Source organism: Oncorhynchus keta, chromosome 27 (genome assembly GCF_023373465.1).
Source record: "Oncorhynchus keta strain PuntledgeMale-10-30-2019 chromosome 27, Oket_V2, whole genome shotgun sequence".
Lineage (NCBI taxonomy): Eukaryota > Metazoa > Chordata > Actinopteri > Salmoniformes > Salmonidae > Oncorhynchus > Oncorhynchus keta.
The window spans coordinates 15,437,856-15,463,816 of NC_068447.1; the positions used below are offsets into that span (position 1 = coordinate 15,437,856).

Genomic DNA, 25,961 nt, shown 5'->3' on the forward strand with positions numbered 1-25,961 from the left:
GGGATGAGGTTTTTCGGCTTGCAAGCCTCCCCCTTTTTCCTCCAAACATAACAATGGTCATTATGGCCAAACCGTTCTATTTTGGTTTCATCAGACCAGAGGACATTTCTCCAAAAAGTACACTCTTTGTCCCCATGTGCAGTTGTAAACCGTAGTCTGGCCTTTTTATGATGGTTTTGGAGCAGTGGCTTCTTCCTTGCTGAGTGGCCTTTCAGGTTATGTTGATATAGGACTCGTTTTACTGTGGATATAGATACTTTTGTACCTGTTTCCTCCAGCATCTTCACAAGGTCCTTTGCTGTTGTTCTGGGATTGATTTGCACTTTTCGCACCAAAGTACGTTAATCTCTAGGAGACAGAACGCGTCTCCTTCCTGAGCGGTATGATGGCTGCGCGGTCCCATGGTGTTTATACTTGCGTACTATTGTTTGTACAGATGAACGTGGTACCTCCAGGTGTTTGGAAATTACTCCCAAGGATGAAACAAGACTCGTGGAGGTCTTAACATTTTTTTTTTAAGGTCTTGGCTGATTACTTTTGATTTTCCCATGATGTCAAGCAAAGAGGCACTGAGTTTGAAGGTAGGCCTTGAAATACTTCTACAGGTACACCTCCAATTGACTCAAATCAGAAGCTTCTAAAGCCATGACATCATTTTCTGGAATTTTCCAAGCTGTTAAAAGGCAGTCAACTTTATGTAAACTTCTGACCCACTGGTGAGATGAGTGGGCCGTTTGTTGCTCAAGGAGAGAAAGACAGTGTGGATTTACGGTCTCGTTCTAAAATAGTTTTTTCCCCTCATCAACCTACACACAATACCCCATAATGACAAAGCAAAAAACGTTTTTTAAAATCTATTTTAGCATATGTATTACAATAACTGATATCACATTTACATAAATATTCAGACCCTTTACTCAATACTTTGTTGAAGCGCCTTTGGCAGCGATTACAGCCTTAAGTCTTCTTGGGTATGATGCTACAAGCCTGTATTTGGGGAGTTTCTCCCATTCTTCTCTGCAGATCCTATCAAGCTCTGTCACTTTGGATGGGGAGTGTCGCTGCACAGCTATTTTCTGGTCTCTCCAGAGATGTTTGATCAGGTTCAAGTCCGGGCTCTGGCTAGGCCACTGAAGGGCATTCAGAGACTTGTCACAAAGCCACTCTTGCGTTGTCTTGGCTTTGTGCTTAGGCTTGTTGTCCTGTTGGAAGGTGAACCTTTGTCCCAGTCTGAGGTCCTGAGAGCTCTGGAGCAGGTTTTCATCAAGGATCTCTCTGTACATTTCTCCTTTCATCTTTCCCCACGATCCTGACTAGTCTCCCAGTCCCTGCCGCTGAAATACATCCCCACAGCATGATGCTGCCACCACCATGCTTCACCGTAGGGGTGGTGTCAGGTTTCCTCCAGATGTGACGCTTGGCATTCAGGCCAAAGAGTTGAATCTTGGTTTCATCAGAACAGAGAATCTTGTTTCTCATGGTCTGAGAGTCCTTTAGGTGTCTTTTGGCAAACTCCAAGCGGACTGTCATGGATCATGGCTTCCGTCTGTGTGCCTTTCCAAATCATGTCCAATCAATTGAATTTACCACAGGTGGACTCCAACCAAGTTGTAGAAACATCTCAAGAATTATCAATGGAAACAGGATGCACCTGAGCTCAATTTCGAGTCTCATAGCAAAGGGTCTGAATACTTATGTAAATAAGGTATTTCTGTTTTTTTGTTTTTTTCTAAAAACATGTTTTCTCTTTGTCATTATGGGGTATTGTGTGTTGATTGATGAGAGGAATTATTTATTTTTTTACTAAATTTTAGAATAAGGCTAGCGTAACAAAATGTGGAAAAAGTAAAGGGGTCTGAATACTACGTGAATAAAAGTAAGAACATATTTAGTTTTAAATATACTTAAGTATCAAAAGTAAATGTAATTGCTGAAATACACTTACAGTGCCTTGCGAAAGTATTCGGCCCCCTTGAACTTTGCGACCTTTTGCCACATTTCAGGCTTTAAACATAAAGATATAAAACTGTATTTTTTATGAAGAATCAACAACAAGTGGGACACAATCATGAAGTGGAACGACATTTATTGGATATTTCAAAGTTTTTTAACAAATCAAAAACTGAAAAATTGGGCGTGCAAAATTATTATTATTTGTCTTCCAACAAGACAATGATCCAAAATATAAAGCAAAATCTACAATGGAATGGTTCAAAAATAAACATATCCAGGTGTTAGAATGGCCAAGTCAAAATCCAGACCTGAATCCAATCGAGAATCTGTGGAAAGAACTGAAAACTGCTGTTCACAAATGCTCTCCATCCAACCTCACTGAGCTTGAGCTGTTTTGCAAGGAGGAATGGGAAAAAATGTCAGTCTCTCGATGTGCAAAACTGATAGACATACCCCAAGCGACTTACAGCTGTAATCGCAGCAAAAGGTGGCGCTACAAAGTATTAACTTAAGGGGGCTGAATAATTTTGCACGCCCAATTTTTCTGTTTTTGATTTGTTAAAAAAGTTTGAAATATCCAATAAATGTCGTTCCACTTCATGATTGTGTCCCACTTGTTGTTGATTCTTCACAAAAAAATACAGTTTTATATCTTTATGTTTGAAGCCTGAAATGTGGCAAAAGGTCGCAAAGTTCAAGGGGGGCGAATACTTTCGCAAGGCACTGTAAGTATCAAAAGTAAAACTAAAAGGATGAATCATTTCAAATTCCTTATATTAACCACACCAGACAGCACCATTTTTTATTTATTTTATTTACGGATAGCCAGGGGCACACTCCAACACCCAGACTTCATTTACAAACTAAACATTTGTTTTTAGTGAATCCACCAGATCAAAGGCAGTGGAGATGACTAGGGATGTTCTTTTGATAAGTGTGTGAATTTGACTATTTCCTGTCCTGCTAAGCATTGAAAATGTAACTGGTACTTTTGGATGTCAGGGAAAATGTCTGGAGTAAAAAGTACATTATTGTCTTTAGGAATGTAGTGAAGTAAAAGTTGTCAAAATATAAATAGCAAAGTATAGATACTCCTTAAGTAGAACTTTAAAGTATTTTCACTTAAGTACTTTACACCACTGTATTTCGGTAACCAATTCAAAACATGTATTGTACACTGTAGTTAACTGTTAAACTGTTATTAGCATGTATTAATGTTTTCGTCATGTCCCAAAAAACTTTCCACCAACACTCGCGAATATGGCCATACACAGTTGATTTCATTTTTGAATTAATCAGATTATTCATTTAAACAATTATTTTTGACAAAATGAACGATTCACTTAGCCATTTATTCAGTTCAATCGGGATTAATCGAATCAGGTGAATCAAAATAATTTGTGAATCGCAAACAGTCATTTTAGGAAAAATATTTATTTTAGATTATGTTGTTAAATTTGTTTGTAGACGCAGTACTTCCAGTTGATTTGGGCATCCAATGTATGGGACATTGCAAACTCAATAGATGCTAATCAGCAGTGGGGTAAAGTACTAAAGTTGTTTTTCGGGGTATCTGTACTTTACTATTGACATTTGATACTTTTACTTCAATACATTCCTAATGAATATTATGTACTTTTCACTCCATACATTTTCCCTGACACTGAACACTCATTTGAATGCTTAGCAGGACAGGAAAATGGTCCAATTCACCCACTTATCAAGTGCCTCTGATCTGACAAACTCACTAAACACAAATGTTTCATGTGTAATTGATTTCTGAGTGTTGGAGTGTGCCCATGGCTATCCGTTAAAAAAAAAAATTAAAAAGAAAATAGTGTTATTTTTAATATATATATATATATATATATATATATTTAAAAAAAAAACTATTTTCTTTTTACATTTTTTTGATACAAAAGTACATTTACTTTTACTACATTTAATTACATTTACTTTTAACTTTTACTCAAGTAGTATTTTACTGGTTGACTTTCACTTTTACTTGAGTCATTTTCACTTTTACTTGAGTCAAGGTATCTTTACTTTTACTCATCTATGACAATTGAGTACATTTTCCACCACTGCTACTCACCCTGCTAAGTAAACACTTCTAAGGTAGCTAAGATAAATATGACTAAACTAGAAAAAGGTAATTTCCCAAAGAAAATGTGTAGGCTTGCTTCAGCTGATTAAAAGGATTTGCAGCCTACCATAGCCATTGGATATTTTATGTATGGATCTTTCTTTTTTTTTAAAGGCATAAAACATATTTGGTTTTAATGTTGCAATGTTATACATCAAGAGTGGTCAATTTTTAAACCTGTAAAACAACTTTCACTGCAGCTATCTGGTGTATGTCACAAAATATTTATTCATTATTATTTTTAATGTCATTTTTAAGTACCCATGTATTTGATATCTGGTCATAGGATAGACAGAGGAGGTGACATGCCATATCAGATTTTCATTATGTAAAAAGCCCTGTCAGTTGACAGACATCTGTCTGGGAAGGTTTCACTTCTTCATTTCTGAATTGTGTTACATAAGTCCTGGTACTTAACTACTGTCTTTTTACATCTGGTCTGTCATTCAAGGCTTTTTACATCTGGTCTGTCATTCAAGGCTTTTCTCTCTCCATGCTTTATTTGGAGGAAAGGTTGGCAGAAACTTGTTTTGGAATAAAGCATCGGTCTATTCCATTCGAAACAACATCACGTTTCATTATAATTGACCTCCAGTGGGTTATTGAGGCCCAAAACCTCCCACGGTGAGTGTAATTCTCTGTTCTAATATGCCAGTATCTGTGCAAGGCCATGAAAACTTTACATTGAGGTGAATACTCATAATTTGAATACTATTATTAATGTACCAGGATTGACTGTTTTATACTGGTTGTCTCATGATTGTACTGTATTTGCAGTTGTGTGGCATTTGAAACCTATTTTGACAAGGCGTGGACCTGTTTTTAACATTGCCCATAGCTGGGACTTGCTGGGATCAACTTTCATTGTATGTACTTCTGTGCAGTTATAATTTCACTTTTAAATCAGATATATTTTGTGGTACGAATTTTTATTTTTCTCTGTCCAGGTCATGCAGGGATATGGAGTTCTCCTCTGCTTATGTCTACTACCACCAGCTGTTAGGACAACCAATCCCAAGTTCTTCCCTTGCGACAGCAACGCAGACTCCAGTGTGGTGAACTGCTCTCGGAGGGCGCTCACCCGCATCCCAGTGATCTGCTCAGCCTCTGTCCTTTCACTTGACCTGAGTTATACCGGGATTCAGCAGGTAGGGAAGGATGCGTTCTCTGGGGTTCCAAACCTCCAGAAACTGAGCATGACAAGGAACTGTCTCCCTAGTTATATGAGGGCCCTTGGGTCTCCCGCATGCCATGTTGAGATCCACAAGGATGCCTTCATGTGTCTTAAGAACCTCAGCACCCTCCTACTGGAAGGAAACAGCCTCACTTCTCCCCTCCCCAGACTACCTGACAGCCTGGAAGTCCTTAATCTGGAGTCTAACCACCTTTATAACATAACCCAGCCCCTCGGCACACCAAACCTCAAGCAGCTGCTACTAACCATGAACTGCTACTATGGTAACCCCTGCAACCAGTCCTTCCACATTGACGAGGCAGTCTTTAGGGAGCTTACCCAGCTGCAAAACCTTACCCTGGGTTTTAACAATGTAACATCCATCCCTCCGGGAATGCCTCCCTCTCTGAAGAATCTGGATCTGAATGAGAATAAAATTTCTGTGTTGGATGAGTGGGCGTTTGCCAATCTGACCCAGCTCTGTAAACTCAACCTGGGTTGGAACTGCCAGCGCTGTGACCATGCTGCTCAGCCCTGCTTCCCCTGCTTCAACAACACCCCACTTGACATCAACCCACATGCGTTTTACGCCCAGAACAACTCTCTCAAATTCCTCAGCCTGAGGGGAAACTCCCTCCGCAACATCCCAGAGGGCCTCTTCAGTCCCCTGGTACACCTAGAGAGATTGGACCTATCGGACAACCTCCTGGCCATTGCCATACGCACTGGTACCTTCTTCATAGAGCTGAAGAGGCTCACTTGGATCAGCCTCATCTACAACTATGAGCCGATGACAACCTTCAAGGAGCTGGTGCTGTCTCCCAACGTGACCCAGATGTCTGGCCTGAAAACACTTCTCCTCAGTGGGAACTTCTTCCATATGGTCTCAGAGGAAAGTGTGGCGGTTCTGGCCAAGTTCCGTTGGCTGGAGGTTCTGGAGCTGCGGATGAACTTCATCAGGTCCTGTAATCTGAGTGCCCTGGCCCAGCTACCAGCCCTGGTGAGGGTCGACCTTTCACAGAACATGCTGGAATTTCTCCCATCCTTCTCTACTCAGTCCAGCGTGTGTAAGTCCTTTAAGAGCTTTCAGAACCAGAACCGGTATGCCACAGTGGAACTTCAGAACCCACCCATGTTGCTCAGTGACAGGAAGGCTGTCCCAGATGAGCCCTGGCATCATCCAGGTCCAGTAGTCACTGCAGCCGAGCCAGGGCCAAACACGTTGGCGATACTGGAGGATGAGTGCACTCAAAACCGAACTATATTTTCCTTCAAAAATAATCTCTGCAATGGTGCCATGTCTTTTGACCTTTCCCAAAACAACATCCTCACCCTCAATAGCAGTTTGTTCATAGGTATGGAGAAGGCAGTCTGTTTGGACCTCTCTTACAACTACATGAGCCAGAGCTTAAACGGCAAACAGTTTCTCCACCTGGACAACCTGGCGTACCTTAGCATGGCCCACAACAGGATAGATCTGTACTATGGAGATGCCTTCAAGGAGCTCAGTGCCACTCTGAAGATTTTGGACCTCAGCAACAATGAGTTTCACTTTCTAATGAGAGGCATGGGCCATCGCTTTGAGTTCATCAAGAACCTCCCCAATCTGGAGGCGTTAAGTCTGTCTGACAACAGCATTGGGATGCGGATAGATCATACACTGTACAGTGACTCCCTCAGGTACCTGTATTTCTCCGGGAACAACCTGGACATCATGTGGGACACTAGAAGCAACGACTACATCACCTTCTTCCAGAACCTGACCAACCTTATCTACCTAGATATCTCCAGGAACCAGCTGAGGTCTCTTTCACCAGCAGCCTTCTGTAACCTGCCTGTCAGCCTCAAGGTGCTCCGGGTCAGCAACAACAAACTGAACTATTTCCCCTGGGAGAACATCACAGCACTCGGCCAACTATGCCACCTTAACCTTAGTGTTAATTATCTGTCTGAACTTCCCGACAAAGTCATACCTTTTCAGGCCAACTTGACCCTTCTGGACCTTAGTCACAACCAGATCAGCTTTCTCCCCGAAGACTTTTTCAGCCAAGCATTGGCATTGCGTTTTCTCTACCTCAACCACAACAAACTAAAGCTGTTGGATCGGCAGTCCCTCCCTGCCCCACTGAGGAACGGCAGTGCCCTCCAGTTGCTCACTCTGCATGCCAACCCCTTTGACTGCTCCTGCGACACTTCCTGGTTTGCAGACTTCCTGCGTGCCAGCCAGGTGGAGATCCTCCTTCTTACCACTGGCGTTCGCTGTGGTTTCCCCGAGTCGCAGCAAGGGGCTAGTGTTTTGTCTATGGACCCCCGCTCCTGCCAGGAAATTTATGGCAGCCTGGCCTTCCTCTCTATTACCTTCCTGACTCTGGTGTTCACTGCCTTACCCCTACTCAGGCACCTCTACGGCTGGGATGTCTGGTATTGCTTCCAGGTACTTCTACAAATCAATGTTGTGTTGTAGTCCCTCCCTGGTAGTTAATTGATCAAGTAATGTCATTGATTTACCAGATAGTTCACTAATATGATTTCCCAGTGCACAATCAGTCCCTGAGTAGAAGACCTTAATTGAATGGCTCAGCTGTAAATCAATGTTGTGTTTATGTGTACATATGTTGAATATCTACATTACACTATTTTGTAACAAACAGGTGCTGTGGGCAGGACACAAGGGCTATTCCCAACTGCCTGGGGCAAACTTCCAGAGTCAGTATGATGCCTTTGTGGTCTTCGACACGGGCAACCACGCAGTGAGAGACTGGGTCTACAATGAGCTGCTGGTCCACCTGGAGAACGTGGGGCGGAGGAGGTTCTGTCTCTGCCTGGAGGAGAGAGATTGGGTTCCAGGTCTGTCCTGCATCGAGAATCTTCACAGTGCTGTCTATAGCAGCATGAAGACCGTGTTTGTGCTGACGAGTGGGGCAAGCGGCGGGGGAGGAAGAGTTAGCATAGTAAATGGGGTGACTCGCCAGGCCTTCTACATGGTGCAGCAGAGGCTGCTGGATGAAAAGGTCAGACTTGCAATGTGTTTGTGTGTCATTCGGAGCTCCAGTGGTTAATTGCTAAATTGTAATTACTTCGCCACTACGGCCTATTTATTGCCCTACCTCCCTAATCTTACCTCATTTGCACACACTGTATGTATAGATTTTTTACTATTGTGTAATTGACTGTAAGTTTGTTTATTCCATGTGTAACTCTGTGTTGTTGTTTGTGTCGCACTGCTTTGCTTTATCTTGGCCAGGTCATAAATGAGAACTTGTTCTCTACTGGCCTACCTGGTAAAATAAAGGTGAAGTAAAAAAAAACAGTTGAAGTCAGAAGTTTACATACACTTAGGTTGGAGTCATTAAAACTTGTTTTTCAACCACTCCACAAATTTATTGTTAACAAACTATAGTTTTGGCATGTCGGTTAGGACATCTACCTTGTGCGTGACACAAGTCATTTTTCCAACAATTGTTTACAGACAGATTATTTCACTTATAATTCACTGTATCACAATTCCAGTGAGTCAGAGGTTTACATACACTAAGTTGACTGTGCTTTTAAACAGCTTGGAAAATTCCAGAAATTGATGTCATAGCTTTAGAAGCTTCTGATAGGCTAATTGACATACTTTGAATCAATTAGAGGTGTACCTGTGGATGTATTTCAAGGCCTACCTTCAAACTCAGTGCTTATTTGCTTGACATCATGGGAAAATCAAAAGAAATCAGCCAAGACCTCAGAAAAAAATTGTAGACCTCCACAAGTCTGGTTCATCCTTGGGAGCAATTTCCAAATGCCTGAATGTACCACATTCATCTGTACAAACAATAGTACGCAAGTATTAACACCATGGGACCACGCAGCCGTCATACCGCTCAGAAGGAGATGCGTTCTGTTTCCTAGAGATGAACGTACAAAGTTGTGGCAAAATGGCTTAAGGACAACAAAGGTATTGGAGTGGCCATCACAAAGCCCTGACCTCAATCCTATAGAAAATGTGTGGGAAAACCTGAAAAATAATTTTCGAGCAAGGAGGTCTACAAACCTGACTCCGTTACACCAGCTCTGTCAGGAGGAATGGGCCAAAATTCACCCAACTTATTGTGGGAAGCTTGTGGAAGGCTACTTGAAACGTTTGACCCAAGTTAAACTATTTAAAGGCAATGCTACCAAATACTAATTCAGTGTATGTAAACTTCTGACCCACTGGGAATGTGATCAAATAAATAAATCCTTCTCTCTACTATTCTGACATTTTCACATTCTTAAAATAAAGTGATGATCCTAACTGACCTAAGACAGGGAATTTTTACTAGGATGAAATGTCAGGATTTTTGAAAAACTGAGTTGAAATTTATTTAGCTAAGGTGTATTTAAACTTCCGACTTCAGCTGTACGTAGGCTACATTTAAGTAATATCTTCATAATGAAGCACCAACAACAACAGGCAACATCCCTACCACTCACTCAGTCCGTACTGTCTAATCTGTTACTTTATGTGCAGGTGGACGTGGCGGTGTTGGTTCTGCTGGACGAGGTGTTTCCCAAGCTGAAGTACCTGCAGCTGAGGAAGAGGCTCTGCAGGAAGTCTGTTCTGTCCTGGCCCAGGAACCCTCAGGCCCAGCCACTGTTCTGGAACCACATGAAGACAGCGCTGGCCTCCGACAACATCCGCTCCTACGACAGCAACGTCAACGAGAGCTTCATATAGGTGGGTCGATCCACAAACAGAGTGCCTTTTATGTCGTTGTGACATTGTCTGTAAATGTTGATAGAATACTCAATGAAAGAGTTGGATAACATACAGTACATCTATAACTACACTAAACCATGTTAGAAATTCCAATACTAGTGTGTTTTCATTAAATTAAACGTGTTTTCTCTGAAAATCCCCATTTTGGCATGTACCACGTTATGTTTGTGGACTTCTACCAATATTTTCACCCACTTCACCCCAAAATGTGCCCAAGTTTTTACCATCATTGTAAAGGTAATGTGTCGCTGTGGTAGTCATTTCGGAAGATGATCATTTATTTCATGTGATTGGAGATTCATTTACACTTGTCCCTCGTGTTTAAGGTCAACCCTGTTATGTGAACTGAATTCTAAGAAAAAATAGTTTTAACAAGAAACATTGAACTTTTAATAGTTCTTAATTTTGTGTTCATCATAACACATAAACCCTGTTACCCATAAATAGATAAGCTAGAAATGTTTTAACAAGTTTAGAAAAATGGCACTCTACTCTTGGAATGACCCAGGTATACTAATAATGGACTGGTTTTACAGTATAGCACATATAGACAGTATAGCATTTCAAGTGCTATACACTGTCAAGGGGACATTTTCTGGTTTGAATACTATTTTTAGTCTTTGTGGTTATCAGATGGTAATATAAAATCAAGGTGGATATGTGAATTGTTAAAAACATTTTTTTTTAATTCTACAGTGCATTTACATAGTAAGTTTGATCCTTCAAAGATAGTTGCTTATTTTGGGTTGGTTTAACTTGTTGTTGCAGTTTGAATAACATTTTCAGAAATAAATACATGCATTTAGTTACGTGTAAATTTTGATCAGTATTTAACCGATTTCAACACAGGCCACACACATATTACGGAGAGGGAACAAAGTCCTCATTGTGTATTAAAACTCATTCCACGCAGAAGTTTACCACCATATCAAGAGCAATGTCGTCATCCAGACCACACGACAACTTCCACTCAATGTAAATTCCTCCTCATCACTCTGTTCTTCACTTTCATTTAAACGGGAACTGAGATTGATGGTTCTTTTCTATTGTTGTCAACAGGTGAATATAAAGTGTTCTTTTTTTTGCCACAAGACTCTCTGTTTCTGAAGGAAGTTAGAATAGGAAACTCCCAAATGACAGCACAGCTGCTTCCTGTTAGCAGAATCCCACTCTACATACCACTACTGGCTTGCCTCTGAAGCTAAGCAGAGTTGATCCTGGTCGGTCCCTTGATGGGAGAACAGGTGCTGCTGGAAGTGGTGTTGGAGGGCCAGTAGGGGGCACTCTTCCCTCTGGTCTAGGGAGATCTCAATGCCCCAGAGCAGTGAAGGGGACATTGCCCTGTGTACGGTGACGTCTTTCGGACAGGACATTAAAAGGGTGTCCTGACTCTCTGTGGTCATTTAAAAATCCCATCTGGTCCCATTCGGTCGTTGCCACTTAATCATTCCCAATTGGCATATATCACTCTCCAGCTAATAGCTGATGCGTGGCGCGTTGCCGTGCATCACCCAGGTGGGTGCCAGACATTGGTGGGGGATGAGGTAAGTTTAGCCCTTACCTTGTGAAGTGCTTTGAGTACCACAGTTGGTAGAAAGCTATATAAATCCAGTTAATTATTCAATCGTGGCAGTCTCAGACTAAAGTATGTAGGAAACAACAGAGCTGCGGAATTATTTAGTGTGAGTCATCAGGCTAGTAGTTTACTGCAAAAAAGATCTAAATTCTAGTTTGCGCTGATGATGCCTTATGCTGATGTCACAGTGGGATAGTCTGACTGAGGCTGGTGGGAGGAGCTATAGGATGACAGGCTCATTGTAATGGCTGGTTTGAAATGAATGGAACAGTTTCAAACATGGAAACCACATGATTTCCATTCCAGCCATTACAATGAGCCTGTCGTCCTATAGCTTCTCCCACCAGCCACCACTGTCCACTACACTGGTAAACGTGATATAGGGGAATGATCATTTGTGTTCAGGAAGTCTGGCTTAACCACCCCAAGACAGACAGGCAGACAGATGGAGACACACACACTGTCTAGTGATCTGTCTTCAGTCTGATTTCAGTCTTGTCTCTTGTGTGATTTGTGTTGTAAAGTTAATGACAGCATGCCTGTGGTATACCCTGTGTGTGTACAATATTATTATTATTAAATATAAGGGGATATCAAATAATCTGCCAATATAGGGTAGTAGTTGGCAGATAAACTAATAGCACTGACAGTATGTCTGTGGTAGATACAGTGGAAGTGAGAGAAGGGGCCCACTAGTGGAGTTGAAAGGAATGGTGAGGTTGCCATAGTGATCTGAAGCTGATACCTACTAACAACAGAAAAAAAGACCAACATCACTTTCACATAATAGTTCACAACATTTGGACAATATTGAACTGTTTGCATACCTATAGTATTATTATTTTTTAAATATAAGGGGGCATCAAATCAACTGCCAATATAAGGAAGTAGTGGGCAGAGAAACTTATGCCATGGACATTGCAGAGGAGGTTAGTGGGAGGAGCTATAGGAGGACTGGCTCATTGTAATGGCTGGAATGGAATTAATGGAACAGACGCAGATATGTGGTTTACATATGTTTGATGTGTTTGATACCATTTCATTTATTTCATTCTAGCCATTACAAATGAGCCCGTCCTCCTATAGCTCCTCCCACCAGCATCCTCTGGGACATTTGTATACAAACAGTTCAATATTGTCCAAATGTTGTGAACTATTAGGTGACAGTGAGGTTGATTTGTATTATTTCTGTTGATAGTAGTTATCACTATAGCAACCTCACCATCCCTCTCAACTCCACTAGTGGGCCCCTTCTCTCACTTCTACAGTATCTACCACAGACACACTGTCAGTCAATCAAATTTCACTTCTCTGTCAGAGGGAAACATTTTGGAACCTTCTTGTATTCTGTGGTTGATTTTTGTCTGTTGGTTTATCTAAATCTCTTGCAAGGATGAACAATAATATCCTACTATTTTCTACCAGATATATAAAACTCAATGTCCAAATGTGGCAGTATTTCCTGCCACACCAGTCGACTAGCTTTCAGGCACTCCTTTGTGCTTGTCCCATCGACTACGCTCACCGCGTAATCTCCATCTCCAATCATCGCTGTCCCTTTAATTGTCCCCGCCGCCGTGGGAGAGAGTTTGCGCGTGCTTGTGGCCCGACAGCAGGAGAGGTCGAGAGAATGCTGGGACCGTGGAGCTCGCGCCAATGGACTTGGACACGAGCTGGGCTTTCCGGTGATGGAGAAGGGCCGGTCTGTTGACGGGTAAGAGAGCGACCGAGCCTACTTCTACGAACACCGTATTGATTTTAGGGCATCTTTAAAAAAATAGATGATTCAAATGCGTCGTTTTTGTGACTGAGAGGCTTAATTCTTATGTAATGTAGAGATATATACAGCCACGGATAGGAGAAGTAGCTTAATCCCCCTACCCGTGGTCGCACATAGTTTCTACCCTAGGGGGTCTGACACGGGCTGGGTGGAATACATCGATGACGGTGACTGTCTCATTAGGCCTAAGTGTTTCCACTTCTGAAGGGATATTCGACAGGTTGTTGGATTGAGCGCCGTTACATCTCTTATCAGGCATCACCCAGCATCATGCCAAGCGTGCTGTAATATAAACTGTAGCAGTTTTCCCAACGCGCTACTGCTGTGGTCAACTCAGAGACGGCGAATGAGGTATTCTGTGGAGTGGGGTGTAACAAAGCTATGTGTAGCTGCAGAATTTTGGGAATATTGAGATTTTCTTTTGGATCAATATAGGAAGTGATTTCAACATCATCCAGTCCATCAACCCAAAATGATTGAAATTTGACTGACATGTCATGGTATGTAAACTTCCTCCGCTCTGGGTAGAATTGATGCACAAGCGCCGAAAAAAGATTGTCCCCAGTATCGGGAAGGGGATTTCAGTTTTTCTTCAATATGATGTCCTTTTTGATATTGCGGATCACATTAGGTACCAACAGGTTTATTTACGATACTTTAGCACAAAGCTAACCTTTGAATGTTAGAGTTTTTTCAAAGACAATTGATTCACTCCTGTTTCGCGTATCATTGGATGTAGTCTAGGAAAACACTATAAACGAAATATTAAATATTGCGTTATATGATACTAGTTTATGATTATAATATTATGCAGGGTCCATTGCTGTCAGATAGCGTTTATTGTCTCTCATCCATTGATGGAAAGCGGATTGACAACTCGTGAGATTGACACATATCTAAACCAATGGTCTAACCGTAGATTACCTCAACGCCCGATCTTCTTAGATAAGAGGAGGGATTTCTGGCACGGATTTGCATAGTATCCGCTTCCCGGGCAGTCCTTTTCAGAGGAAAAACGCAAAACCGACCATCTGTGTCAACGCGGAAGCAGCTGAGCTCTGAGGGCACTTTCAACCGTGCCGAAACGCAGTGTTTTTGCCGCTTAAAAACGTACAGTAGAACCTGGGAGATGTTGGTAGGCTTCAGTGGTGTAAAGTACTTAAGTAAAATACTTTAAAGTAAGATTTAATTGTTTTTTAAAATGGGGACATCTGTACTTAACTATTTATATTTTTGACTACTTTTACTTCACTACATTCCTTAAGTAAATATTGTACTTTTTACTCCAGACATTTTCCTTGACACCCAAAAGTACTCGTTACATTTTGAATGCTTAGCAGGACAGGACAATAGTGAAATTCAGGCACTTGACAGAACATCCCTGGTCATCCCTACTGCCTCTGATCTGGCGGACTCACTAAACAGAGAACATCCCTGGTCATCCCTACTGCCTCTGATCTCTGATCACTAAACACAACATCCTTTGTTTGTAAACGTTGTCTGCATTTTGAAGTGTACCACTGGCTATCCATCAAATAAAAACAACACGAAAATGGTGCTGTCTGGTTTGATTAATATAAGGAATATGAAATGATTTGTACTATTAATATAATATTTTATTATATTTAAATCAAATACTTTTACTTTGTAAAATTATACTCAAGTATCTTATTTCTTTATCAAGTTGGGTTTTTCCCCACTGGAAGCTGCTGTTTATGTGAGCAGCTGCTTTTCTCTCTCAATGACAAAGATTTTCTTGGAATAATAGAGAAAAGGACATTTATCAGCGAGCACACAATTAAACACTAACTTTCACTCCACCCACAAGGCAAGAAATCGTTCAAATCTTCTCTCTCCTTGCTTACCCTGTCTCCATCTTTCTCTCCTCACTTACCCTGTCTCATCTCTCTCTCTCCTCACTTACCCTGTCTCCATCTCTCTCTCTCCTCTCTTACCCTGTCTCCATCTATCTCTCCTCACTTACCCTGTCTCCATCTCTCTCTCTCCTCTCTTACCCTGTCTCATCTCTCTCTCCTCACTTACCCTGTCTCATCTCTCTCTCTCCTCACTTACCCTGTCTCCATCTCTCTCTCTCCTCTCTTACCCTGTCTCCATCTATCTCTCCTCACTTACCCTGTCTCCATCTCTCTCTCTCCTCTCTTACCCTGTCTCATCTCTCTCTCTCCTCTCTCACCCTGTCTCATCTCTCTCTCTCCTCTCTTACCCTGTCTCATCTCTCTCTCCTCTCTTACCCTGTCTCATCTCTCTCTCTCCTCTCTTACCCTGTCTCATCTCTCTCTCCTCTCTTACCCTGTCTCATCTCTCTCTCTCCTCTCTTACCCTGTCTCCATCTCTCTCTCTCCTCTCTTACCCTGTCTCCATCTCTCTCTCCTCACTTACCCTGTCTCATCTCTCTCTCTCCTCTCTTACCCTGTCTCATCTCTCTCTCTCCTCTCTTACCCTGTCTCCATCTCTCTCTCTCCTCTCTTACCCTGTCTCATCTCTCTCTCCTCTCTTACCCTGTCTCCATCTCTCTCTCCCTACTTACCCTGTCTCCATCTATCTCTCCTCACTTACCCTGTCTCATCTCTCTCTCTCCTCACTTACCCTGTCTCCATCTATCTCTCCTCTCTTACCCTGTCTCCATCTCTCTCTCCTCACTTACCCTGTCTCCATCTATCTCTCCTCACTTACCCTGTCTCCAACTCTCTCTCCTCACTTACCCTGTCTCCATCTCTCTCTCCTCTCTTACCCTGTCTCCATCTCTCTCTCTCCTCTCTTACCCTGTCTCCATCTCTCTCTCCTCACTTACCCTGTCTCCATCTCTCTCTCTCCTCTCTTACCCTGTCTCCATCTATCTCTCCTCACTTACCCTGTCTCCATCTCTCTCTCTCCTCTCTTACCCTGTCTCATCTCTCTCTCTCCTCTCTTACCCTGTCTCATCTCTCTCTCTCCTCTCTTACCCTGTCTCATCTCTCTCTCTCCTCTCTTACCCTGTCTCATCTCTCTCTCCTCTCTTACCCTGTCTCATCTCTCTCTCTCCTCTCTTACCCTGTCTCCATCTCTCTCTCTCCTCTCTTACCCTGTCTCCATCTCTCTCTCCTCACTTACCCTGTCTCATCTCTCTCTCTCCTCTCTTACCCTGTCTCATCTCTCTCTCTCCTCTCTTACCCTGTCTCCATCTCTCTCTCTCCTCTCTTACCCTGTCTCATCTCTCTCTCTCCTCTCTTACCCTGTCTCCATCTCTCTCTCCCTACTTACCCTGTCTCCATCTATCTCTCCTCACTTACCCTGTCTCATCTCTCTCTCTCCTCACTTACCCTGTCTCCATCTATCTCTCCTCTCTTACCCTGTCTCCATCTCTCTCTCCTCACTTACCCTGTCTCCATCTATCTCTCCTCACTTACCCTGTCTCCAACTCTCTCTCCTCACTTACCCTGTCTCCATCTCTCTCTCCTCACTTACCCTGTCTCCATCTCTCTCTCCTCTCTTACCCTGTCTCCATCTCTCTCTCCTCACTTACCCTGTCTCATCTCTCTCTCTCCTCACTTACCCTGTCTCCATCTATCTCTCCTCTCTTACCCTGTCTCCAACTCTCTCTCCTCACTTACCCTGTCTCCATCTCTCTCTCCTCACTTACCCTGTCTCCATCTCTCTCTCCTCACTTACCCTGTCTCCATCTCTCTCTCCTCACTTACCCTGTCTCCATCTCTCTCTCCTCACTTACCCTGTCTCATCTCTTTCTCTCCTCTCTTACCCTGTCTCATCTCTCTCTCTCCTCTCTTACCCTGTCTCATCTCTCTCTCCTCACTTACCTTGTCTCCATCTCTCTCTCCTCACTTACCCTGTCTCATCTCTTTCTCTCCTCTCTTACCCTGTCTCATCTCTCTCTCTCCTCTCTTACCCTGTCTCCATCTCTCTCTCCTCACTTACCTTGTCTCCATCTCACTCTCCTCACTTACCCTGTCTCATCTTTTTCTCTCCTCTCTTACCCTGTCTCATCTCTTTCTCTCCTCTCTTACCCTGTCTCATCTCTTTCTCTCCTCTCTTACCCTGTCTCATCTCTTTCTCTCCTCTCTTACCCTGTCTCATCTCTTTCTCTCCTCTCTTACCCTGTCTCCATCTCTCTCTCCTCACTTACCCTGTCTCCATCTCTCTTTCCTCACTTACCCTGTCTCATCTCTTTCTCTCCTCTCTTACCCTGTCTCATCTCTTTCTCTCCTCTCTTACCCCGTCTCATCTCTCTCTCTCCTCACTTACCCTGTCTCATCTCTTTCTCTCCTCTCTTACCCTGTCTCATCTCTCTCTCTCCTCTCTTACCCTGTCTCCATCTCTCTCTCCTCTCTTACCCTGTCTCATCTCTTTCTCTCCTCTCTTACCCTGTCTCATCTCTTTCTCTCCTCTCTTACCCTGTCTCATCTCTTTCTCTCCTCTCTTACCCTGTCTCATCTCTCTCTCTTCACTTACCATGTCTCATCTCTTTCTCTCCTCTCTTACCCTGTCTCATCTCTTTCTCTCCTCTCTTACCCTGTCTCCATCTCTCTCTCCTCACTTACCCTGTCTCATCTCTTTCTCTCCTCTCTTACCCTGTTTCATCTCTTTCTCTCCTCTCTTACCCTGTCTCATCTCTTTCTCTCCTCTCTTACCCTGTCTCATCTCTTTCTCTCCTCTCTTACCCTGTCTCATCTCTTTCTCTCCTCTCTTACCCTGTCTCCATCTCTCTCTCCTCACTTACCCTGTCTCCATCTCTCTCTCCTCACTTACCCTGTCTCATCTCTTTCTCTCCTCTCTTACCCTGTCTCATCTCTTTCTCTCCTCTCTTACCCTGTCTCATCTCTCTCTCTCATCTCTTACCCTGTCTCCATCTCTCTCTCCTCACTTACCCTGTCTCCATCTCTCTCCTCTCTTACCCTGTCTCATCTCTTTCTCTCCTCTCTTACCCTGTCTCATCTCTCTCTCTTCACTTACCCTGTCTCATCTCTTTCTCTCCTCTCTTACCCTGTCTCATCTCTTTCTCTCCTCTCTTACCCTGTCTCCATCTCTCTCTCCTCACTTACCCTGTCTCATCTCTTTCTCTCCTCTCTTACCCTGTCTCATCTCTTTCTCTCCTCTATTACCCTGTCTCATCTCTTTCTCTCCTCTCTTACCCTGTCTCATCTTTTTCTCTCCTCTCTTACCCTGTCTCATCTCTCTCTCTTCACTTACCCTGTCTCATCTCTTTCTCTCCTCTCTTACCCTGTCTCATCTCTTTCTCTCCTCTCTTACCCTGTCTCATCTCTTTCTCTCCTGTCTTACCCTGTCTCCATCTCTCTCTCCTCACTTACCCTGTCTCATCTCTTTCTCTCCTCTCTTACCCTGTCTCATCTCTTTCTCTCCTCTCTTACCCTGTCTCATCTCTTTCTCTCCTCTCTTACCCTGTCTCATCTCTCTCTCTCCTCTCTTACCCTGTCTCCATCTCTCTCTCCTCACTTACCCTGTCTCCATCTCTCTCTCCTCTCTTACCCTGTCTCATCTCTTTCTCTCCTCTCTTACCCTGTCTCATCTCTCTCTCTTCACTTACCCTGTCTCATCTCTTTCTCTCCTCTCTTACCCTGTCTCATCTCTTTCTCTCCTCTCTTACCCTGTCTCCATCTCTCTCTCCTCACTTACCCTGTCTCATCTCTTTCTCTCCTCTCTTACCCTGTCTCATCTCTTTCTCTCCTCTCTTACCCTGTCTCATCTCTTTCTCTCCTCTCTTACCCTGTCTCATATCTTTCTCTCCTCTCTTACCCTGTCTCCATCTCTCTCTCCTCACTTACCCTGTCTCATCTCTTTCTCTCCTCTATTACCCTGTCTCATCTCTTTCTCTCCTCTCTTACCCTGTCTCATCTCTTTCTCTCCTCTCTTACCCTGTCTCATCTCTTTCTCTCCTCTCTTACCCTGTCTCATCTCTTTCTCTCCTCTATTACCCTGTCTCATCTCTTTCTCTCCTCTCTTACCATGTCTCATCTCTTTCTCTCCTCTCTTACCCTGTCTCATCTCTTTCTCTCCTCTCTTACCCTGTCTCATCTCTTTCTCTCCTCTCTTACCCTGTCTTATCTCTTTCTCTCCTCTCTTACCCTGTCTCCATCTCTCTCTCCTCACTTACCCTGTCTCATCTCTTTCTCTCCTCACTTACCCTGTCTCATCTCTTTCTCTCCTCTCTTACCCTGTCTCATCTCTCTCTCTCCTCTCTTACCCTGTCTCCATCTCTCTCTCCTCACTTACCCTGTCTCCATCTCTCTCCTCACTTACCCTGTCTCATCTCTTTCTCTCCTCTCTTACCGTCTCATCTCTTTCTCTCCTCACTTACCCTGTCTCCATCTCTCTCTCCTCTCTTACCCTGTCTTATCTCTTTCTCTCCTCACTTACCCTGTCTCCATCTCTCTCTCCTCACTTACCCTGTCTCATCTATTTCTCTCCTCTCTTACCCTGTCTCATCTCTTTCTCTCCTCTCTTACCCCGTCTCATCTCTCTCTCTCTCCTCACTTACCCTGTCTCCATCTCTTTCTCTCCTCTCTTACCCTGTCTCATCTCTCTCTCTTCACTTACCCTGTCTCATCTCTTTCTCTCCTCTCTTACCCTGTCTCATCTCTCTCTCTTCACTTACCCTGTCTCATCTCTTTCTCTCCTCTCTTACCCTGTCTCATCTCTTTCTCTCCTCTCTTACCCTGTCTCATCTCTTTCTCTCCTCTCTTACCCTGTCTCCATCTCTCTCTCCTCACTTACCCCGTCTCATCTCTTTCTCTCCTCTCTTACCCTGTCTCATCTCTTTCTCTCCTCTCTTACCCTGTCTCATCTCTTTCTCTCCTCTCTTACCCTGTCTCATCTCTCTCTCCTCTCTTACCCTGTCTCATATCTTTCTCTCCTCTCTTACCCTGTCTCCATCTCTCTCTCCTCACTTACCCTGTCTCATCTCTTTCTCTCCTCTATTACCCTGTCTCATCTCTTCTCTCCTCTCTTACCCTGTCTCATCTCTTTCTCTCCTCTCTTACCCTGTCTCATCTCTTTCTCTCCTCTATTACCCTGTCTCATCTCTTTCTCTCCTCTCTTACCATGTCTCATCTCTTTCTCTCCTCTCTTACCCTGTCTCATCTCTTTCTCTCCTCTCTTACCCTGTCTCATCTCTTTCTCTCCTCTCTTACCCTGTCTTATCTCTTTCTCTCCTCTCTTACCCTGTCTCCATCTCTCTCTCCTCACTTACCCTGTCTCATCTCTTTCTCTCCTCACTTACCCTGTCTCATCTCTTTCTCTCCTCTCTTACCCTGTCTCATCTCTCTCTCTCCTCTCTTACCCTGTCTCCATCTCTCTCCTCACTTACCCTGTCTCCATCTCTCTCTCCTCACTTACCCTGTCTCATCTCTTTCTCTCCTCTCTTACCGTCTCATCTCTTTCTCTCCTCACTTACCCTGTCTCCATCTCTCTCTCCTCTCTTACCCTGTCTTATCTCTTTCTCTCCTCACTTACCCTGTCTCCATCTCTCTCTCCTCACTTACCCTGTCTCATCTCTTTCTCTCCTCTCTTACCCTGTCTCATCTCTTTCTCTCCTCTCTTACCCCGTCTCTCTCTCTCTCTCCTCACTTACCCTGTCTCATCTCTTTCTCTCCTCTCTTACCCTGTCTCATCTCTCTCTCTTCACTTACCCTGTCTCATCTCTTTCTCTCCTCTCTTACCCTGTCTCATCTCTTTCTCTCCTCTCTTACCCTGTCTCCATCTCTCTCTCCTCACTTACCCTGTTTCATCTCTTTCTCTCCTCTCTTACCCTGTCTCATCTCTTTCTCTCCTCTCTTACCCTGTCTCATCTCTTTCTCTCCTCTCTTACCCTGTCTCCATCTCTCTCTCCTCACTTACCCTGTCTCATCTCTTTCTCTCCTCTCTTACCCTGTCTCATCTCTTTCTCTCCTCTCTTACCCTGTCTCATCTCTTTCTCTCCTCTCTTACCCTGTCTCATCTCTCTCTCTCCTCTCTTACCCTGTCTCCATCTCTCTCTCCTCACTTACCCTGTCTCCATCTCTCTCTCCTCTCTTACCCTGTCTCATCTCTTTCTCTCCTCTCTTACCCTGTCTCATCTCTCTCTCTTCACTTACCCTGTCTCATCTCTTTCTCTCCTCTCTTACCCTGTCTCATCTCTTTCTCTCCTCTCTTACCCTGTCTCCATCTCTCTCTCCTCACTTACCCTGTCTCATCTCTTTCTCTCCTCTCTTACCCTGTCTCATCTCTTTCTCTCCTCTATTACCCTGTCTCATCTCTTTCTCTCCTCTCTTACCCTGTCTCATCTCTTTCTCTCCTCTCTTACCCTGTCTCATCTCTTTCTCTCCTCTCTTACCCTGTCTCATCTCTTTCTCTCCTCTATTACCCTGTCTCATCTCTTTCTCTCCTCTCTTACCCTGTCTCATCTCTTTCTCTCCTCTCTTACTCTGTCTCCATCTCTCTCCTCACTTACCCTGTCTCCATCTCTCTCTCCTCTCTTACCCTGTCTCATCTCTTTCTCTCCTCTCTTACCCTGTCTCATCTCTCTCTCTTCACTTACCCTGTCTCATCTCTTTCTCTCCTCTCTTACCCTGTCTCATCTCTTTCTCTCCTCTCTTACCCTGTCTCCATCTCTCTCCTCACTTACCCTGTCTCATCTCTTTCTCTCCTCTCTTACCCTGTCTCATCTCTTTCTCTCCTCTATTACCCTGTCTCATCTCTTTTCTCTCCTCTCTTACCCTGTCTCATCTCTTTCTCTCCTCTCTTACCCTGTCTCATCTCTTTCTCTCCTCTCTTACCCTGTCTCATCTCTTTCTCTCCTCTATTACCCTGTCTCATCTCTTTCTCTCCTCTCTTACCCTGTCTCATCTCTTTCTCTCCTCTCTTACTCTGTCTCCATCTCTCTCTCCTCACTTACCCTGTCTCCATCTCTCTCTCCTCTCTTACCCTGTCTCATCTCTTTCTCTCCTCTCTTACCCTGTCTCATCTCTCTCTCTTCACTTACCCTGTCTCATCTCTTTCTCTCCTCTCTTACCCTGTCTCATCTCTTTCTCTCCTCCCTTACCCTGTCTCATCTCTTTCTCTCCTCTCTTACCCTGTCTCATCTCTTTCTCTCCTCTCTTACCCTGTCTCATCTCTTTCTCTCCTCTCTTACCCTGTCTCATCTCTTTTCTCCTCTCTTACCCTGTCTCATCTCTTTCTCTCCTCTATTACCCTGTCTCATCTCTTTCTCTCCTCTCTTACCCTGTCTCATCTCTTTCTCTCCTCTCTTACTCTGTCTCCATCTCTCTCCTCACTTACCCTGTCTCCATCTCTCTCTCCTCTCTTACCCTGTCTCATCTCTTTCTCTCCTCTCTTACCCTGTCTCATCTCTCTCTCTTCACTTACCCTGTCTCATCTCTTTCTCTCCTCTCTTACCCTGTCTCATCTCTTTCTCTCCTCTCTTACCCTGTCTCCATCTCTCTCTCCTCACTTACCCTGTCTCATCTCTTTCTCTCCTCTCTTACCCTGTCTCATCTCTTTCTCTCCTCTATTACCCTGTCTCATCTCTTTCTCTCCTCTCTTACCCTGTCTCATCTCTTTCTCTCCTCTCTTACCCTGTCTCATCTCTTTCTCTCCTCTCTTACCCTGTCTCATCTCTTTCTCTCCTCTATTACCCTGTCTCATCTCTTTCTCTCCTCTCTTACCCTGTCTCATCTCTTTCTCTCCTCTCTTACCCTGTCTCATCTCTTTCTCTCCTCTCTTACCCTGTCTCATCTCTTTCTCTCCTCTCTTACCCTGTCTTATCTCTTTCTCTCCTCTCTTACCCTGTCTCCATCTCTCTCTCCTCACTTACCCTGTCTCCATCTCTCTCTCCTCACTTACCCTGTCTCATCTCTTTCTCTCCTCACTTACCCTGTCTCCATCTCTCTCTCCTCTCTTACCCTGTCTCATCTCTTTCTCTCCTCACTTACCCTGTCTCCATCTCTCTCTCCTCACTTACCCTGTCTCATCTATTTCTCTCCTCTCTTACCCTGTCTCATCTCTTTCTCTCCTCTCTTACCCCGTCTCATCTCTCTCTCTCTCCTCACTTACCCTGTCTCCATCTCTTTCTCTCCTCTCTTACCCTGTCTCATCTCTCTCTCTTCACTTACCCTGTCTCATCTCTTTCTCTCCTCTCTTACCCTGTCTCATCTCTCTCTCTTCACTTACCCTGTCTCCATCTCTCTCTCCTCACTTACCCTGTCTCCATCTCTCTCTCCTCACTTACCCTGTCTCATCTCTTTCTCTCCTCTCTTACCGTCTCATCTCTTTCTCTCCTCACTTACCCTGTCTCATCTCTTTCTCTCCTCTCTTACCCCGTCTCATCTCTCTCTCTCTCCTCACTTACCCTGTCTCCATCTCTTTCTCTCCTCTCTTACCCTGTCTCATCTCTCTCTCCTCACTTACCCTGTCTCATCTCTTTCTCTCCTCTCTTACCGTCTCATCTCTTTCTCTCCTCACTTACCCTGTCTCATCTCTCTCTCCTCTCTTACCCTGTCTCCATCTCTCTCTCCTCACCTACCCTGTCTCATCTCTTTCTCTCCTCTCTTACCCTGTCTCATCTCTTTCTCTCCTCTCTTACCCTGTCTCATCTCTTTCTCTCCTCTCTTACCCTGTCTCATCTCTTTCTCTCCTCTCTTACCCTGTCTCATCTCTTTCTCTCCTCTCTTACCCTGTCTCATCTCTTTCTCTCCTCTCTTACCCTGTCTCATATCTTTCTCTCCTCTCTTACCCTGTCTCATCTCTTTCTCTCCTCTCTTACCCTGTCTCATCTCTTTCTCTCCTCTCTTACCCTGTCTCATCTCTTTCTCTCCTCTCTTACCCTGTCTCCATCTCTCTCTCCTCACTTACCCTGTCTCATCCCTTTCTCTCCTCTATTACCCTGTCTCCATCTCTCTCTCCTCGCTTACCCTGTCTCTGTCTCTCTCATCGCTTACCCTGTTTCTGTCTCTCTCCTCGCTTACCCCGTCTCCGTCTCTGTCTCTCTCCTCGCTTACCCCGTCTCTGTCTCTCTCCTCGCTTACCCCGTCTCTGTCTCTCTCCTCGCTTACCCCGTCTCTGTCTCTGTCTCTCTCCTCGCCTACCCTGTTTCTGTCTCTCTCCTCGCTTACCCCGTCTCTGTCTCTGTCTCTCTCCTCGCTTACCCTGTCTCCGTCTCTCTACTCGCTTACCCTGTCTCTGTCTCTCTCCTCACTTACCCCGTCTCTGTCTCTGTCTCTATCCTCTCTTACCCCGTCTCTGTCTCTGTCTCTCTCATCGCTTACCCTGTTTCTGTCTCTGTCTCTCTCTGTCCTCGCTTACCCTGTCTCCGTCTCTGTCTCTCTCATCGCTTACCCTGTTTCTGTCTCTCTCCTCGCTTACCCTGTTTCTGTCTCTGTCTCTCTCCTCGCTTACCCCGTCTCCGTCTCTGTCTCTCTCATCGCTTACCCCGTCTCTGTCTCTGTCTCTCTCCTCGCTTACCCTGTCTCTGTCTCTCTCATCGCTTACCCCGTCTCTGTCTCTGTCTCTCTCATCGCTTACCCTGTCTCTGTCTCTCTCCTCACTTACCCCGTCTCTGTCTCTGTCTCTATCCTCTCTTACCCCGTCTCCGTCTCTGTCTCTCTCATCGCTTACCCCGTCTCTGTCTCTGTCTCTCTCCTCGCTTACCCTGTCTCTGTCTCTGTCTCTCTCCTCGCTTACCCCGTCTCCGTCTCTCTCCTCGCTTACCCCGTCTCTGTCTCTGTCTCTCTCCTCGCTTACCCTGTTTCTGTCTCTGTCTCTCTCCTCGCTTACCCTGTTTCTGTCTCTGTCTCTCTCCTCGCTTACCCCGTCTCTGTCTCCCTCCTCGCTTACCCCGTCTCCGTCTCTGTCTCTCTCCTCGCTTACCCTGTTTCTGTCTCTGTCTCTCTCTCCTCGCTTACCCCGTCTCCGTCTCTGTCTCTCTCTCCTCGCTTACCCCGTCTCTGTCTCTGTCTCTCTCCTCGCTTACCCCGTCTCCGTCTCTCTCCTCGCTTACCCCGTCTCCGTCTCTCTCCTCGCTTACCCCGTCTCTGTCTCTGTCTCTCTCCTTGCTTACCCTGTTTCTGTCTCTGTCTCTCTCTCGCTTACCCTGTTTCTGTCTCTGTCTCTCTCTCCTCGCTTACCCCGTCTCCGTCTCTGTCTCTCTCTCCTCGCTTACCGTCTCTGTCTCTGTCTCTCCTCGCTTACCCCGTCTCCGTCTCTCTCCTTGCTTACCCCGTCTCCGTCTGTCTCTCTCCTCGCTTACCCCGTCTCTCTCTCTCTCTCTTTCCTGTCCTCGCTTACCCCGTCTCTCCCCTCCTCTCCTCACTTACCCTGTTTCTCCCTCTCTCTCTCTTTCTGCTCGCTTACCGTGTCTCTCTCTCTCTCTCGCTCTCTCTCTCTCTTTCTCTTTCTCTCTCTCTGCTCGCTTACCCTGTCTCTCTCTCTCTCTCTCTCTCTCTCTTTCGGCTCTCTCCTTTCCTCGCTTACTCTGTCTCTCCCTCTCTCTCTCCTCTCCTCGGTTACTGTGTCTCTCCCTCTCTCTCTCTCTTTCTGCTCGCTTACCGTGTCTCTCTCTCGCTCTCTCTCTCTTTCTCTCTC

At 44.7% G+C, this 25,961-nt stretch overlaps 3 protein-coding genes across 5 annotated transcripts in view; all 3 read left to right on the forward strand.

The window, feature by feature from the left end:
- Positions 1-353, forward strand: part of cttnbp2nlb (CTTNBP2 N-terminal like b) — a 69,294-nt gene extending 68,941 nt beyond the window's left edge. Inside the window, exon 4 of the transcript XR_008082826.1 lies at positions 9-353. The gene's annotated coding sequence lies outside the window, so the exon portion shown is untranslated. The remainder of the gene's footprint in view (positions 1-8) is intronic.
- A 4,191-nt stretch (positions 354-4,544) lies between these two features.
- tlr9 (toll-like receptor 9) lies at positions 4,545-10,822 on the forward strand. Its single transcript, XM_035738088.1, has 4 exons — positions 4,545-4,723; positions 5,047-7,707; positions 7,925-8,284; positions 9,769-10,822. The coding sequence occupies exons 2-4, from the start codon at positions 5,050-5,052 to the stop codon at positions 9,973-9,975; spliced, it is 3,225 nt and encodes a 1,074-aa protein (XP_035593981.1). The 5' UTR covers positions 4,545-4,723; positions 5,047-5,049; the 3' UTR covers positions 9,976-10,822.
- Positions 10,823-12,929: 2,107 nt separating this feature from the next.
- Positions 12,930-25,961, forward strand: part of LOC118378578 (ERC protein 2-like) — a 613,000-nt gene continuing 599,968 nt past the window's right edge. For all 3 annotated transcript variants that reach the window (XM_052481811.1, XM_052481812.1, XM_052481813.1), the window contains exon 1: positions 12,930-13,307. The gene's annotated coding sequence lies outside the window, so the exon portion shown is untranslated. The remainder of the gene's footprint in view (positions 13,308-25,961) is intronic.

Excerpts from the sequence above, each read along its gene's own strand:
- tlr9 (XM_035738088.1), top strand. The coding sequence starts at position 5,050 with ATGCAGGGATATGGAGTTCTCCTCTGCTTATGTCTACTACCACCAGCT. Across the intron at positions 7,708-7,924 it reads ATGTCTGGTATTGCTTCCAG|GTGCTGTGGGCAGGACACAA; the intron begins GTACTTCTACAA and ends TGTAACAAACAG. Across the intron at positions 8,285-9,768 it reads AGAGGCTGCTGGATGAAAAG|GTGGACGTGGCGGTGTTGGT; the intron begins GTCAGACTTGCA and ends CTTTATGTGCAG.